This window comes from Taudactylus pleione, unplaced genomic scaffold (genome assembly GCF_031769625.1).
Source record: "Taudactylus pleione unplaced genomic scaffold, aTauple2 ptg000015l, whole genome shotgun sequence".
NCBI lineage: Eukaryota > Metazoa > Chordata > Amphibia > Anura > Myobatrachidae > Taudactylus > Taudactylus pleione.
This window is the reverse complement of record NW_028284417.1, coordinates 8,296,036-8,313,148: the sequence shown is the minus strand read 5'-3', so window position 1 is coordinate 8,313,148 and position 17,113 is coordinate 8,296,036. Positions and strand designations below refer to the sequence as shown.

The following is a 17,113-nucleotide window of genomic DNA, read 5'->3' as shown; positions in this document are numbered from 1 at the left end:
AGTGGCATGTTTTCAGCATATGACCAATGACTTAGGTGCAACAACAGTATTGACCTTCTTAGGCATGGAGATTGACACAATATGACAATTAGTACACCTGCCTGAGCAAAAGCTACTACATTGAAAGGAGCTACAGTAATACAATGTCACAATTCAGTGCACAGTGTCCCTGACTGTCTGAGAGGAGTAGTGGGTAATCTGGAGTGCAGTGGAGTCATAAACTTCCACTGACATCGCTTTGATGCTAGATTTGAATTGGTCTACCTACTTGAACCCTACTTTGTGCATCTTCTGGTGCCAGAATATTAGGTCAAATCCCTAGGGTCAGCAATTGTTATTACCTGAGCTTGCCTTACCAGACATTGATGGCAAATCAACATATCACAGATTTTTGCATGGACAGAAGGACCTTTAGAAATATTATCAAAGGTGAAATGCATTGGTGGAGTCAGGGACAGCTTAACAGAATAGTGGGCCTGTGGGCATTCTCTGTGCAGGCCCCCTCTCTCGCCAGCGCATGTCCTAAGTAGACTCTGGCACCAGTCTACTGCTCATGCACCGATCTCTGGGAAAATGGCACTTGCGCTATTTTCCCATTGAATCCAGTGCTGCACATGCGCAGATCTTCAGGAAGTGGCATCTGCCTCATTTTCTGCAGTGCAATGAAGAGGGAGGTAAATATTGTGAATAGGTGCAGGGAGTGCAGTGCGGGCCCTCTTGTGCACCCAATTTAGATAGGAATGATCAGGGCAATATCTCACCCTCACCTGTAACAATTCCCACCTGCCTACAGCTGTCGACTGTAACAGCAGAGCACGGGTGTGCACCATGCGGCACATCAGGGCTGGGATAGAGCAGGAGGAAAGTGTTATGGGGGAATGCTCTGATCACCTCCCCTCCACCCTGTATCAGCAACTGCCCAGGTTCCATCTCTGTCCACACAAGATCTGTGATATCCTGATTTTCCACGATGCTCTGTAGGAAATTAATTATTTTAATCTGTATTATTTTTGCAATAATTATTTGTGTTTTTAAGCAATACATAGATTGTAAGCTTGCGAGCAGGGCCTTCCTACCTATATATCTGTCTGTTATTATCCAGTTTTGTTCTATTAATGCTTACAATTGTAAAGCACAACGGAATATGCTGCTCTGCATAAGAAACTGTTAATAAATAAAATAAATAAATAATAGTATCTTCTTTTGTTTGTCTTGTTTATATTACACATTTAGGATGAGAGCCCCCTAGTGGAAGATTTGCCTCTGAATTATTGAAATCCTATTCTGTGAAGTGGTTTTTTTCCCCCTTGTATTTGATGGAGGAGAGCGCTATGCACTGTCTCCTCTTCTGTGCTGCCGGGACTATGTAGTGCCGGGGTCACGTCACAGCGCGGTCTCTGACAACACCAGTCTGAATAAGCTAGTGCTGCTTGGTGTGTTCACTCATCTTCCATTCCAGCTCCATCCTTCATAGAGGAAGAACATGCCCCTGAATGTCTTGGAACATAGACTCTGTATCACCACCACTAGTTTCACCATGTATGTATGTACAGGTGTGTGCTTTTAAACACCGCATATCACCTGTGTTAACCCCACACATTTCTGGCTGGACATGTTGCATCTCCTCCATTAACCCTGTATTAACCTGCATCCTGTGTTCTACCTTGTTAATAAAGCAGTCCTGGTTAAGCTATTCCACCTATAAGATCTGGACCACCTCACTTGGTGTTTCATGTGAATTGAAGTTTTTGCACTGTTGTCCTTTTTCTCCGTTTTATGCACATATGAAGAGGAGCTAATTAGAAGATACCAATAAGGAATCGTCTTGTCCATTAGACTATTGCCCTCATTGTGACTGTGCCGGACATTTTGAGGGCTGAAGCCACAGTACCCTTTCCAGTTTCTTGGAATTGTAGTGGTTACTTCTAGTGCTTAGTGGCTGCAGAAGTCGGTGTGCCTTGGAGACAGTGGCTTCACTGGGTTTGATGTCACCTTACTATTCACCTCATCACCCACGTCGTTGATTGCTTGCATGCACCTACATAAGGTCATAAGGTGCTCGCAAAACAAGTGTAGCCTTGTGGCTGAAAAGCCATGCCTCCTGTAAGTTGACGTTTTGGGAGCATGACCATGTGTCATGCTGCCGTTCTGGTCAAACGGGGGGCTTACCCAGCACTCTGGGAACTGATGGGCAGCAAACAGCCTCTCAGGATACATTCACAGTGTGGATGACACACGCATACATGCGTCATCCATCACCGCTATCACCGACGCTTGTTGGTGACACCATCCGAGGGGGTGACACCAAAATAGCAGAGCAACTCTGCTATTTTTGTGTCACCCGGTCGGTGTGCCAGCATTGCTTGAAGATATATCATTGTCACAACCAGAGTTTCTCGGCATGGTGGTCGACAGGTATTACCTGTGAGGTCACTATGGCGGGGGGTGTCTGGCGGTGGTGCTGGTGTTTGGTGAGGGGCGTTGGCTGTGCGTGGTTCTGTGCGGGCATGTTGTCACTTTGGGCTGGTGAGGCCTGGTGGTGCTTCCGTTCCGCTCCGGCATGGGCGCCGCCATCTTGCCTCCAGTCACGTGACCTAATCGCCAATCCTGTTTTGTCACATGCTCTCTCTGGCCAGTCACAGCACAGCACTTGGTATTTAGGGAGGTTCAGAGCCTCACTTCATTGGCAGTGCAACGTGTTTCTCAGCATAGCTGAGAGAGAGTTCTCTGTGCTCACCATCTGTTTCCTTTAATACGCTACCTGTCTGCCTGCTTGTTTGCTCCAACCCCGCTGGACTACCCTGCATCCTCCATTACCTTCCCCTTGCCTGAGTACCTGAATCTGCTGTTCACCCAGCACCTTGCCTCCACTGCTAGAAAATCCTTCCTCAGCCTGCATTCTTCATTTAAGCCACTACACCTGATTTCTCCAGCCTGTCATCAACTGGACATTTCCCTATTAACCACTCACTACCTGGACAGTTCCCATTGTCTGCCACAACCTGAACATTTTCTATTAACCAGTCACTTCCTGGACATTGTTCATTGCCTGTCACTAACTGGACTTTTCCCATTACTTCACCACAGCTCCCAAGTGCACTTAGTGCTATATCTGGACTTTAGTTATTGTCATATTCATGTCTATCAAACCACTCATTAAAAGTTCCACCTTTTCATTTCAACCTGCTTCAGTGTCTGCTCCTATCACCACCCCGGGCCCACAACAAAACCAGAACCTAACAATCATATTGTATGTATTTGTTGACATGCAGTCCTGGCAGCTAAGAAAGCCAAACTTAAATAAATATAGTCACTGCTGGGCCACTTAGCTTTTGCTAGTACAGATATGCTATTGGGTGAGTATTTTGCAGGTACGTTAAGGTCACATCATTTTGCAGGACAGATCGAAGAGGTGAAGCAAGATATTAGAGTATGGCTATATTACCTGGAGGAGTATAATTGGTGTAAAATGTAGAGTAAAGGGAGAAATGCTATTCTCAGCTCCAGTTATTTAGTGGTGCATCAGGCTGCATAGGGTTTGTTTAGAGTTTATTTTGCAAGAAAGTTGTGTGCATTGCATTGACTTCCAGAGTGGGTTAGAGCTAGATGAGCAATATGGCACTATTGGGACTGTTCCGTCTTTGTGATCATGGAACTATAAGACCAAGAGCTGCAAATAGGCAAGTATCGTTCAGGTCTGATATGTTTTAAAAGCACTTTCAGTTAGCTCACTTCCAGAGGTGGCAATTTTATGGGATCTAGTGTTGAGATGCTTACAGCAGAACATAAAGGTGAGAGGCAGGCACATTCCAGGATTAAATAATGAGATATTTACTGATGTTTATTCAAAGATAAATACAATGTATACTATAATAATAATAATAATAATTTCTAAATGAACATTATTAATACAATTGTTGTGTTCATATAATAAAATGTAATCTCTAGTGATGAATGAATATCAGGAACTCATCCTAACGGTCTTTAGGTCATTATACAGAATGACCCCCACTCACCATTTAACTTAAATGTTTATTTTTTAGTTGTAAGTATACAGAACTCCAATTGTTTTTTTAACATTTATATTGAGATGTCTTCTCTAGATAAAAACAGTGGGATTTTACAATATACTGTATATTTAATTATACGCAAAACACCAAATACAAAGATTATGTTAGGGTGTAGGAAAGTTAAATTAGCCAGGAAGAGATAACCTATGGAACAGGATTTAAGATACAGAAGGAGGAATTTCTCAGGGTAGCAACCAATCTGCTCTCTAACTGCTATGGAGTGATTTGTGTAAAAGTGTTGTGGTTAGCAATCCAGGACTTAAATTAGTTTTACTTCTCTACAGTAGGCCACATTTGTTGTGCTGCTCTTTACTCCACTCTTCATAGTCGCAGAAACCCATTGCTCCTACTCTAGGTTCTGAATGAAACAAATAAACATAATCTACCAGTAATTAAAGTTATATTTTTTTACTATGGCAAGCATACATCATTTAGAAGGGTTGAGAGAACAAATGACACTCCCATACATTCCCCTCTCTCTCTGAGATCTCCACATTCCTCTCTCTCTCTCTCAGCAATCCCCTCCACATTCCCCTTTCTTAGCGATCCCCTCCACATCCCCCCCCTCTCTCAGCGATCCCCCAACATACCATTCTATGGGCCTCATTTAGTAACGAGTTTTAACGAGTGATAAATGTCACTGTGTATGATAAACGGTGCTCCAGCCAATCAGCTCCCAACAATCAACTGTTAGAAAAATGACAGTTGGGAGCTGATTGGTTGGAGCACCATTTATTATACACAGTGACATTTATCACTCGTTTTGGTGATAAAACTCTTTACTAAATGAGGGTCTATGTGTCAGTAATCCCCTGCACATTCCAGTTTCTCTGTGAACCCCCCACACACATACACCTCTCTGTGATCTCTCCCCCCAAATTCCCCTCTGTGTGACAGTGACCCAACTCACATTTCTCTTTCTCTCTCCCTCTCCCTCTCTCTCTCTATCAGCAATGCCCCCCACCACATCTCCCTCTCTCCCTCAGCAATGCCCCCCCCACATTCCCCTCTCTCTCTCTGTGATCCCCCCACATTCCCCTCTGTCAGTGAACACACACACACACATATTTCCCTGTCTGTCAGTGCCCCCCCCACACACATTCCCCTCTGTCAGTGACCCCCCCCACACACACACATTCCCCTCTGTCTGTCAGTGACCCCCTCCCACACACACATTCCCCTCTGACAGTGACCACCTCCCACACACACACATTCCCCTCTGTCAGTGACCCCCTCCCACACACACACATTCCCCTCTGTCAGTGCCACCCTCCTACACACACACATTCCCCTCTGTCAGTGACCCCCTCCCACACACACACATTCCCCTCTGTCAGTGACCCCCCCCACACACACACATTCCCCTCTGACAGTGACCCCCCCACACACACATTCCCCTCTGTCAGTGACCCCCTCCCACACACACACATTCCCCTCTGACAGTGACCCCCCACACACACATTCCCCTCTGGTAGTGCCACCCTCCTATACATACATCCCCCTGTCTGTCAGTGCCCCTCCTACACACATTCCCCTCTTTCAGTGACACCCAACACACACACCCCTCTGTATGTCAGCTACCCCCCCTTCTGTCCGTCAGTGGTGCCCCCCGCCTCCTCTCCCCATTTACCTCTGTCAGTGTGCTGTGAAGCCCTCAATGCTGCCTGTTGCAAGGGGGGAGTCCAACTGTCCCAGTAGTCCAAGTGGGGAGATTGGTGTGTGCTAGTCATACTGCTCAGGCATATGCTGAGCTGATCTGGGCTGTTCTGAGCTCATTGTCAGATGGCTGTTTCGGGGAGAGGCCAGCCACCAGGAAGTAATAGAAGCAATGACCACTCTAAGTGACGGCTGCCCGGCGCTGCAGTACGGATCCTCACTGATAATGATCCGGTATGCGCTGGTATATGGCGGGCCCATTACTCTCAACAGGCACCTGCTGCATCGTTGGTATGTTTGTCCCTTGGCGGGCCTCCCTCTCTGCCCAGGACTACAGACCCAGCAGTCCCCTCCTGATAGCGGCCTTGAACCAGGTGCATATGCTGCCAATGTGAAGCCAGATGTGTCTCATAAAGTGTACTGTACTGCATATGAGCCGTAACAATATTTTTGGGTTAATTTATTTCCAGAGTCATTCAGCCCAACTCTCATCAGTCCCAGAATACATAATGAATAGGGTGGGGCTTAGGACATCAAGGGATGTGTGCACACAAGCTCCAAATACAGGTTGAGTCTCCCATATCCAAAATGCTTGGGTCCAGAGGTATTTTGGATATCAGATTTTTCCGTATTTTGGAATATTTGCTTACCATAATGAGATTTCTAGGGGAGGAGACCCAAATCTAAACACAGAATGTATTTATGGTTCAAATACACCTTATACACACAGCCTGATGATAATCTTATACAATATTGTTAATAATTTTGTGCCTCAAACAAAGTTTGTGTTCACTGAACCATCAGAAAGCAAAAGTGTCACTATCTCAGTCATGCTCAAAAATGTCTGTATTTCGGAATATTTGGATATGGGAGACTCAAAATGTATATCGATCCAGAGCATGGCCGGATTAAGGTCTGTGGGGGCCCCTATCGATATCGTAAAAAAAAAATGGGCGTATATATACAGTGTATATATATATATGTAGTGACAACAAAGCGGGCGGCTCTCCTCGGTTTTTTCAAAGTATCACCAAAACAAGTGCTATAATGATTCCAACGTTTCAAGTGTTTTACTTAAATTTTTCGTCAGGGATCCCTGGCGAAAAATGTAATTAAAACAATTGAAACGTGGGAGGCACATATAGAAACCGTTGTAATTCCTACACCGTTCACCTGATTTGGATGTAATTACCCTCAAATTAAATCTGAAAGTCTGCAGTTAAAGCACATCTTGTTTGTTTTATTTCAAAGCCATTGTGGTGGTGAATAGAGGCCAAAATATGAAAATTCTGACAATATCCCAATATTTATGCACCTGACTGTATATATATATATATATATATATATATTTATATATCTACATATACTAGCATATGGCATCATTCCATGCAAGAAAGAATGAACCAGGCTCATCCTTTCCTGCAAGGAATGCCGCCATATGCTGGTTTTGGATACATATATATATATATATATATATATATATATATATATAAAGGGATGAGCGGGGTTCGGTTCCCTGAGAACCGAACCCACCCGAACTTCGGGGATCTGGGGGCGATCCGAGCCCAAGCTCGGATCTCCCTGTCTGCCCCGGATCCCTCTCCCGAGGCAAAACCTCGTAATCTGCTGTCGGATCTCGAGGTTTTGCCTCGATTGGCCATTTACAAAAAATGCTTTTGCCTTTAATGGGCAAAGTGCTGATTGACTGACAGAGCCGTCTGTCACGGCTCTCAGCCAATCAGCATTATGGTGCTCATTTGCATGTAGCACGGACTCGTGAGATCCGTGCTACATGCATCTGTGTGATTGACAGTGGCACAGAGCACAGATGGGTCAGTGAGACCCGTCTGTGCTGCTGTGTATTTCAATGACACAGATGCACGCACGGACCAGGAGATCCGTGCTACTTGCATCTGTGTCATTGACACAAGCACTGAAGGGTCCGTGAGACCCGTCTGTGCTGCTGTGGTAAAAAAAAAAAAAACCTATGTAAAAAAAGAAAAAAATGGCAAGCACCCCCCCAAAAAAGAGCAACCAGCCCCGGGCATTAGTGACCCAGTGCTGGGTGTGCTTAAATACAGGGGACAAACGACGTAGGGGTCCCCTGTACTTAAGCACAACCAGCACAGGGCTAGTCAGAAGCAGCACTGGTTGCCAGCGGGGTTTCCATGGTGATACCCCGCTGCTAAGCTCTCATTCGGGAGGTACTAAATTCGTGGATCGGGTTTTCGTTTTTTTTTTTTGGCAAGTCCGGGGATGCCTACTTTGGAACGAAGAGGACAGAACCTCGCATAGGAGATGGTGAGTATGTTTTTTTTCCCAGGTCCCCTATGGATACTTTACCGGACTCCCCTGGCTGTGGACCAACGTGATTCGCGGGTCTTTGAAAAGGGTGCGGAGCCAAGTTGACAGGAGGGGCGGGGCTTAAATGCGGTAGGAAGCTCCATTAAAAGAATAAAAAAAAGGTTCATCTGAGGGATGTGGCCGGGGCCGGGGACAGTGTGCGGGGGCCCCGGGATGACTGCAGCTGTGGCCCTGCCTATAATCTGGCCCTGATCCAGAGATTAGCAGATGACATAATGCCAATGGCAGATCATGTGCTATTACCGGGTCCAGTCATTTCTGTTTCAAATATGTTGAAAATCAGTGGTGACCAGTGAGTGAAGGGCCAAGTATTATTCTTGCACAGATTTCTCATCTATCTGTGCCTGTCCCACAAGTATCTATGAATAGTGAGTATTGTTATAACGCTTTTATACCGAAATTCCGTGTCTGACCAGGAGGTTGGAACAGGGTTCCAATCCGGATCAGACCCGGAATTTCCTCGGCGCCGACCCAGGATATTCCCGAGTCGGCGCCGCTCACACCAAAGCCGGGTCTGCAGAGACCCGGCTTTTCCGGCGTTGAAGTGGACGCTTGGAGATGACGTCATCTCCAAGCATTACTGAAGCCGGCCAATCGGCAGGTATGCGACATGATCTAGGTCACCCTGACCCGGATCGCGCCATTTACAATGCAGGCTTTTCCCTTTTACACCAAGGAGCTACCTGGGTTAACCATGCAATAATAGCTCTGGTGTAAAAGGGGTATTAGTCTCTCCAGATAGATTCATGCTTGAATTTTATTTTCTCATACTAAGATAAAACATTATTAAATAAGTCCCTGATTTATTTGGCAGCATGTTTCTTTGATTATATAAATGTCTTCTGTTTAAGAGAATTAAAATTTTTACATATGTTGAAACATATACAGAAATTAATTACCGGAATTGAAATGAATTCCTTATTATGTTACATTGCAAAGCTTAAATTGAATCAATATGTGATTGTGAATTGCTGACGTCTGACATCACTAGTGCTTTCAACCCTCTGCCAGTATCATTTGCTTGTCCAAAAGATTGCTGAGAAAATCACCCTCTTTCCCAGACACACATGAATAATATTGAGTAATAAAGGCACACACACTAATTTTCTCCTTCACTTTTTATTGTTTAAAACGTCTGCCTTTTGGCTTGAAAGATGTGGAGTCTTATTTAACTGGAGTCTTATTTAACTAATACCCCTTTTACACCGGAGCTAAACCCCGGGTTATTGCAGGGTTAACCCGGGCAGCTCCTTGGTGTACAAGGGGTGAAGGTTGGATCGCCGGGTCGAGTGACCCGGCAATCCAACCCAGGTAAATAGCAGGGTTTAACACGGGTGTAGCCTGTGAAACCCTGCTGTGTGTACGGCGCACTCCGGGTCTTGATGACCTGCAGTGCGCCGCAAGCTGGCCGATTGGTCCGGCTTCAGTGGCGTTTGGAGATGATGTCATCTCCAAGCGTCCACTTTCACGCCGGAAAGGCAGGTTCTATGCAGACCCGACTGCGGTGTGAGCGGCGCCGACTCAGGAATATCCTAAGCCGGCGCCGGCTAAATTCCGGGTCTGATCCGGATAGGAACCCTGGTCCAACTCCGGGTCAGACCCGGAATTTGGTGGAAAAGGGGTATAAGTGTTGAGGACTAAGTAAAAATATGTTAAATATACTTTTTCATCGTGCCATCATGGCTTGTGTGCTCTGTTCCGTAATTAGCAGAGCTGTAAAGCAGACAGGTGTAATGTTTGTCTGGAACACTAAACCTCCAGGTGTGGCCCCTAGATAGGCAGATTTCAGGTGACTGTTCCGTATTCCATATCTAAAAGAACTTCACTCCTATTGCTAACTGATATCCTTAAATTGTCATATGACTTTAGTTTAACATTACACAAGCCCTAACCAAAATTCTAAATTTGTCTGAACCGCTATAGAATAATATTTTGTACACTTCAACTTTATGAACTTTACGTAGATGTTTCACCTACAGTAATTCGATCATATCGGTCACTTCTAGTATTAAAGCCCTAACTTTGCTGCTTTAGCTCTTTAGACATTTAGCAGCTCAGGTACATAAACACAAATTGCGCTCACATTTTCATGAAAATTGCACTTTATTGTACCACACGTGCAAGAACATATTCTTATGCATCTATGCCTATGCAGATTTGGACGCATTTTGCTTTTACATTGCCATGCGCTTAAAGAGGTAGACTAATAGAAGGAGGGGGTGTGCAAGAAAAGACACATAAGCACCTTCAGGTGGCGTTTCACTTGAGAGGGCTCACTCCCTGGTAAAAAAAATAATCACTGATGATAATGACGATTGCATTGACTTGTGTTTGGCTGAGTGCAACTTAAGAACTCCCAATGAAACTATTACTAGTGTGGCTGCTGCTATCTATTTGCATTTTTAAATAAAGGTTGAGTCTCCCATATCCAAATATTCCGAAATACGGATTTTTTTTTACCATGACTGAGATAGTGACACCTTTGCTTTTTGAAGTACGCACACTTTATTTAAGGCACAAAATTATTAAAAAATATTGTATACAATAACCTGCAGGCTGTGTGTATAATGTGTATATGAAATATAAATAAATTTCATGTAAGTCCACAATTTTTTTGAGCCACAAAATTATTGAAAATATTGTGTACAATGCCCTGCAGGCTGTGTGTATAAGGTATAAAAATATGGAGTGAAAAAGATCAAAGGCGATACAACAAGCTATATGTAATCAGACAAAATATCACAATGATTGTATATACAAAAATCAATCTCATATAGGCAAAATAATACTTATACCATTATTTTGCCTATATGAGATTGATTTTGTATATACAATCATTGTGATATTTTGTCTGATTACATATAGATTGTTGCAGGGCCGGCTCCAGGGGTCGGAGCATCCTGTGCCGGCTCTTAATAGGGCGCCCTTACATCGCGTGTGCGACCGAAAATGGGTGCGTGGCCTAATTACCATAGGCTACGCCCCCTATGTGACGTAATCTCCCGTCACTAAATGGATGCCGCGCGCATTCACACACCCCGCCGCACCGCTGCGGCGGTGGGCGTCCCCAACCTCCCGATTTGACCACCCTTGGGCCACTTCAGCCCACGGGTGGAACAGCGAGACAGTACTGTCCCACTGAAATCAGGATGTTGGGGAGGGGTGCACCCTGTATGGGTGGTGCCCCTGTGCGACTGGACTGGACGAACACCCCTAGAGCTGGCCCTGGATTGTTGTATCACCTTTGATCTTTTTCACTCCATATTTTTATGCACTATCGTTTAACCTGTTGTTTGGGCAGGTTCTTGTGAAAAGGATCGGGCTGATATTTATTCTATTTAATTTTCTTGCGCCAGAATCACTATTCTTATATATTCTCATATGTGTATATAAGGTGTATATAAAACATAAAAGCATTCTGTGTTTAGATTTGGGTCCCTTTCCCAAGATATCTCATTATGGTATGCAAATATTCCAAAATACGGAATATTCTGATATCCAAAATACCCCTGGTCCCAAGCATTTTGGATATGGGACTCAACCTGTAATATTTACAATCTTCCCATGACAGGAAAGCAAACTCCGATTTGATATTTTTTAAAGGAGAAAATAACCAATGTATTTCATTGTATATTACATGGTGAATGCCACTTATTATTATCATTATTATTATTATTATTATTATTATTATTACTATCATTATTATATTTTCTTTAAATGCTGCTACCAAGCGTCTGAAGTGAGGTACAGAGAAATTCACAATGAAACCCAAAAACAATACAATATAAAAAGAGAAAAAAAAATCAAACAGTGAGATATTTAGACAACTAGGGGGGGATTTATCAAAGCTGGGAGAGAGATAAAATACCAACAAATCATAATTCATACACAGCCTGTAAAATTAGGCAGATTGGTTGGTACTTTAGCTCTCTCCACTTTATCTCTCTCCAAGCTTTGATACATCTCCCCTTAAGTGAGTGGCAGTTATCAACAGAAGCACTCAATGACCCAGTGTCCTGGGAGGGACAGACAGAAAGGATCAGCGTCACTGACGGTGAGTGAGAGCGCACTGAAGGTAAGGATAATGTAGGGCAACTATAGTCACAGGGAGTGGGGGGTAAAGCCAGGCGGAGAACTGGGAAGAGATGAGGAGGGAGGACAGTGGGTGTGAATGTAAAGGGAAAGGAGTGGGAGGAAGGGACATTGATCGTGTGTTGGAAGAGTTTGGAGGCAAAGGGGAGAATATTAATTATTAATAACTAGTTATTAATACCCAGCCAGTCTTATGTATATGACACTTCATTAAAATACTATATTGAATACAAATTGTGTACTGGAACTGTAGCATGTAATTCTACCACTGTCTAGCCACATCTCCTGTCGTAATCCAGATGCATATACTACCAGGGGCGTATCTATAATGGGTGCAGAGTGTGTGGGGAACATGGGCCCCTGGGTCCAGGGGGGTCCCGCACCGCACACCCTGCACCCATAATATTACTTACCTCTCCGGAACCCCACGTCAGCGCTGGCATCCGGCGCTGTAAAACGACTGGAAAATGGCCACGGCAGCCATTTTCCCATCATTTGCGCATGCGCAGTACAGGGAAAATGGCCGTCATTGCCATTTTCCCGGTGATCTGTGCATACACTATAGACTCTGGGCACACTCTAGTGCCCAGAGTCTATAACTCCGGCGCTGGCCGCGCACAGCTCAGTGCACTGCCGGCCGCCGGACAGAGAGGAGGGGGCCCGTGTCAGAGACTGCACATGGGCCCCCTCCTCTCTAGTAAAGCCCCTGTATACTACTGTTTTCCCCTGCTCTCTTCCAGCATAACTAGTGCATATGCTAACAAAGCAAAGCTGGATGCATCTCTGCGACCTACATAGGCCACATATTACACCTACACTGTTAATGCAAAATGTGTAACTCAGAATTAACCTAATAGTAGTTTTTTTCCCCAGGGTATAAGGTAGATTTCAAACTGACTTTTATACACCCTTACAGATGGTGTGACTCCACCACCTACACCTGCTAGACATTCTTCTTTCACAAAGTAAACAAGATGATGCTTTGATAAGGTAGAGATGCCTAGGAACACTTAATTTAATCTGAGAATATAACATTCATAATGGGGATGTAGTCTGGATCCCGACGGTCTAAATGCAGAGCACGGATAGCCGCTGGGGGGGAGGGTTAGGTTTAGGGCTCCCGAGGCGGACTTAGGGTTAGGCACCCCCCCTGGGAGGTTAGAGTTAGGCTAGTGGGAGGGAGGGTTAGGGTTAGGCACCCCCGGGTTTTAGGTTTAGGCAGCGGGGAAGAGGGGGTTAGCTTTAGGCACTTAGAGGGGGGGTTAGGGTTAGGCACAGAGGGTGAGGTTAGGGTTAGGCACCCCCGGGTTTTAGGTTTAGGCAGCGGGGAAGAGGGGGTTAGCTTTAGGCACTTAGAGGGGGGGTTAGGGTTAGGCACAGGGGGGGAGGTTGGGGTTAGGCACCCCTAAGGAGGGTTAGGGAGGTTAGGGGAGGTTAGTAAATACTTACCTTTAGGACAATCGGGATTTCCTCCTTTGTCGGGCAGCCGCTGTCGGGAACTGAACCATGCGGCCGGCGGTAATACATATCACACCCTCATAATGTACCACCCAGTAGATGGTGCTGTCTTGTGTAACCTCTTACAGTATTTTTGTCAACTACTGTTTATCTAAATTTTTGAGTGTTTTTAATGTCTATGTATGTCATGGACCTGGTTCCAAGAAAATCATATCTCTAACCGCTGTCCCTAACTTTGTCAAGATCAGCACTCACTTGAGCCTGTATGACGTGGGTCTGACACAGAGTTAAACAAAAGTATCTCACTCACGATTAATTTACCAATAATTGCCACCACAGAAAAGATTTCAGGAGCAACACAGTTCAAGTAGGAGGTTTCTGATCTCCCTACGCAAGTACAATTAAGTCCCAGTTATCATTACCCAAATAATAACCTGTAGTACAGATATGTAGCATGGATAGGAATAATTCACAGGCAAAATGGCGAGCGAAAAGTCCATGCTGGACTTTTCGCTCCACATCACAGGTTTTCCGGGGATAAAGTTACGGGAGCATGCCTGCTTTATCCCCGTATTCAAATAGAAATCAACCAAAACGGGAGCCGTCAGAAAGGTAAGTATCGGCAAAAAACTGCAATTTTCGGGAAATAGTCCAGGGACCCCCCTTAAAGACGTCTAGTCATGGAGGATCACTACGGTACCCCCAATTTGACCTGCTGAAGGAAGTCGGAGTTTCTAATAGCCGTGGCTATGAAGAAGAGAATAGTTAATTTTACAAAAAAATTATCTAGCAAATTTGGGGTACATGAAAATGGGGGTAAGCATTTTTTTAAGTCCCTAAAATGATTTTTAAAAATTCTGCAAAAATGCACCTGCCGCTACTCCTGCAATGAAGAAAACACCTGCCGCATACTTGGGAACCCCTCTGAATTTAATTTGGCTATTTTAGAACTGTGTTCCCTTTTTTTTACCCCCAAAATGAAAGTAAATTTTTAGGGGTGTCCCGATTTTTTTATTTTTATTTTACTTTTTTTGACACAGTTTATTTTTAAATGTCATTCCCAGGGGTGCAGGCTATTTTTTTTAAGCCTCCACCCCTAAACCCCATTTCTGCACTTTTTTTCGCCATGTAAAACATGGTGAAAACTTATCCCTGTTTTTTAACAAAGACTTTTAGCATCGGCGAATAGTCTTTGTAATTGAAGACGGGGATAATTAAAACATGCGAAAATGACTTCATCGGCAATAATTTTCGCTGCCTAATTGAATACGGCCCTAAGTCATCAATGTAATTTCATAAATACAAATATAAACAAGTCATCTATAAAGCTTTCTTAAATGTAAATAATAAAAGCAGAGAACATTTTATCTATGAAAACTTGGATGTTATCAATAGATTACCTGCATCTAAAATGTTCCTCGTTCCCTCTTTACAGCATCTGTTCTATGTTAAAGTATATATTGTGAGTAGATAAAACATGTGATTCAACATTTCACTTTTTGTATTTTTTACTTTATTTATGTGTTGGTATTAAGATGAAACTTTCAGAAACTGTGGATGGAAGATTATTTGCCAGGGTAAGTCAACTCCACATTCATCATAGTATTATAGCACATAATTTATCTGGAAAAATAAATTTTTTTACAAGGATACTATACCGTGTTTCTAAGTATGGAATCAACCTATTGTTTTCAATAAATAATGTTTCTACTTAATGTTTATTTAAATTAAGCAATGCATAGTTCGGTACTGGGACATAACAGGTCTCCTGCTGCTGTTAATTATTTGTAGCTGACATTTCCAAAAGAAAGAGCAAAGCTTTCTTTTCCCTGTAGCTGAATCTGTACCGTACTTAAGGGTCTATTTACTAAGCAGTGTTAGGAGACAGAGTGAAAAGTGATAAGAAAGTGATAAGGTGCCAGCCAATCAGCTCCCAACTTCCATCTCACAGGCTGTGTTTGAAAAATGACAGTTGGGAGCTGATTGGCTGGCACCTTATCACTGACTTATCACTTTTAAATAGACCCCTAAAGCTGGGTACACACCTATACAATCCTCGGCCCGATCACCCGATATCGAGTGATTGGGCATCGGGTGATTGGGATGATGATTGTATAGCTATGCATGCAGTAATGTTGCAGGAGCGTTACCTGATGGTCGTATCCTATGTTCTGTTTAATATTTTTCGGCCCCACCTGCTGATCCCATAGAAGCCCTTACACTGATCTCTGTCTAGCACAGTGTGTATGTGACATTTATATTCGGAGCTGCTGCCAGCGGCAGCCAAAGTGATTAATCGCAAATACCAAGAGAAAGAAAAGCGGTTGTCAAAGGTTGGTGCACGAATAAAGCATAACTTTTATTATTTTAGTTAGTTTTAAAATTATTTTGAAAATATTAAAAGACAAATATAAACACTAGATTGTATAAGAAATTGTGCAATAAAGACAGAAATGTGAGTTAGAAAAAAAAAAAGTATCCTGCTGAGTCGTCTTATCTTTTATTATGCTTATTGTATTGTTAAATCCATGTATGTGTGCTTGTTATACTTTAAATTATAGTGTATATTAGTGTAGGAAGAGCCAACACTTGGATATGAGATAATCTCCCAGCGCCAACTCACCACGTGATGGTGGTGACGTCATTGTTCTGGCAATAAGCCGGGTCGATGACACTAGTCTGAAAAGGGTCTCAGCCGAGTCACACGTCACCGCCCTCACATAAGTGAGCTGGCGCTTGGAGATGGAAATATTTAAATACATAGAGGGTTGCATTATGTAAAATAACAACCTACATCCTAAGATTATATAGATAGTTTAAACTCTGCTTTGTGTTTATTAATTACCAATGAAATCCAGCTATGTTCATAAAAGCAGAAGACTTATTGTCTGCTAATTACTGGGTTTGAACCGGATCATTATGCAGATGAATATATGGAAGGCTGTATTCTGTAAATTAACAACCCTTATCCTAGGATTGCATGGATAATATGATGCTATTATAGCAGGGGAGTGGCATCCTATTGGAAGTGCTCTCTCTGCTAATTGCAGTCTAGGGCTGGCAGTCCCAGGGGGTGAGAAGTTGAACACCTTTCCAGCTGGGAACACCTCTCTGGGACTGCCCTTCCTCCTGTAATTAGCAGGGAGTGCTTCTAAAGGGAAGCCATTGCTAGGCAGTCCCTCCCTGCAGGTGGCGATTTTACTAGGAGGTTGCAGCTCTGCTGCCCCTAGGTAAATTCCACCACTGGTCCTTACTTAATATAGAATGGATGACTGTGATTGCTCAGCACCACAAGCACTGTAGTTCTACGTGCATCTGTACAATGGGGTTTATGCAAAACTGATGCTATGAAAGTCTGGTAGTCTCAATCTAGATGTCTTAATGTCCCACCACCAAGTTGCTTTTCAGAATTAATTTAAAGTGGAAAAATGATCCACAAGAATTGATATTGGGACGCCTACTATACAATATTT

At 43.7% G+C, this 17,113-nt stretch overlaps 1 protein-coding gene across 3 annotated transcripts in view; it reads left to right on the top strand.

The window, feature by feature from the left end:
* Positions 1-17,113, top strand: part of FILIP1 (filamin A interacting protein 1) — a 216,174-nt gene that overhangs the window by 29,267 nt on the left and 169,794 nt on the right. For 2 of the 3 annotated variants that reach the window (XM_088471542.1, XM_088471507.1), the window contains exon 2: positions 15,176-15,217. The exons of the other annotated variant lie outside the window; for it this stretch is intronic. In XM_088471542.1, the coding sequence (XP_088327668.1) occupies positions 15,176-15,217 (42 nt within the window). The remainder of the gene's footprint in view (positions 1-15,175; positions 15,218-17,113) is intronic. 3 annotated transcript variants of the gene reach the window in all.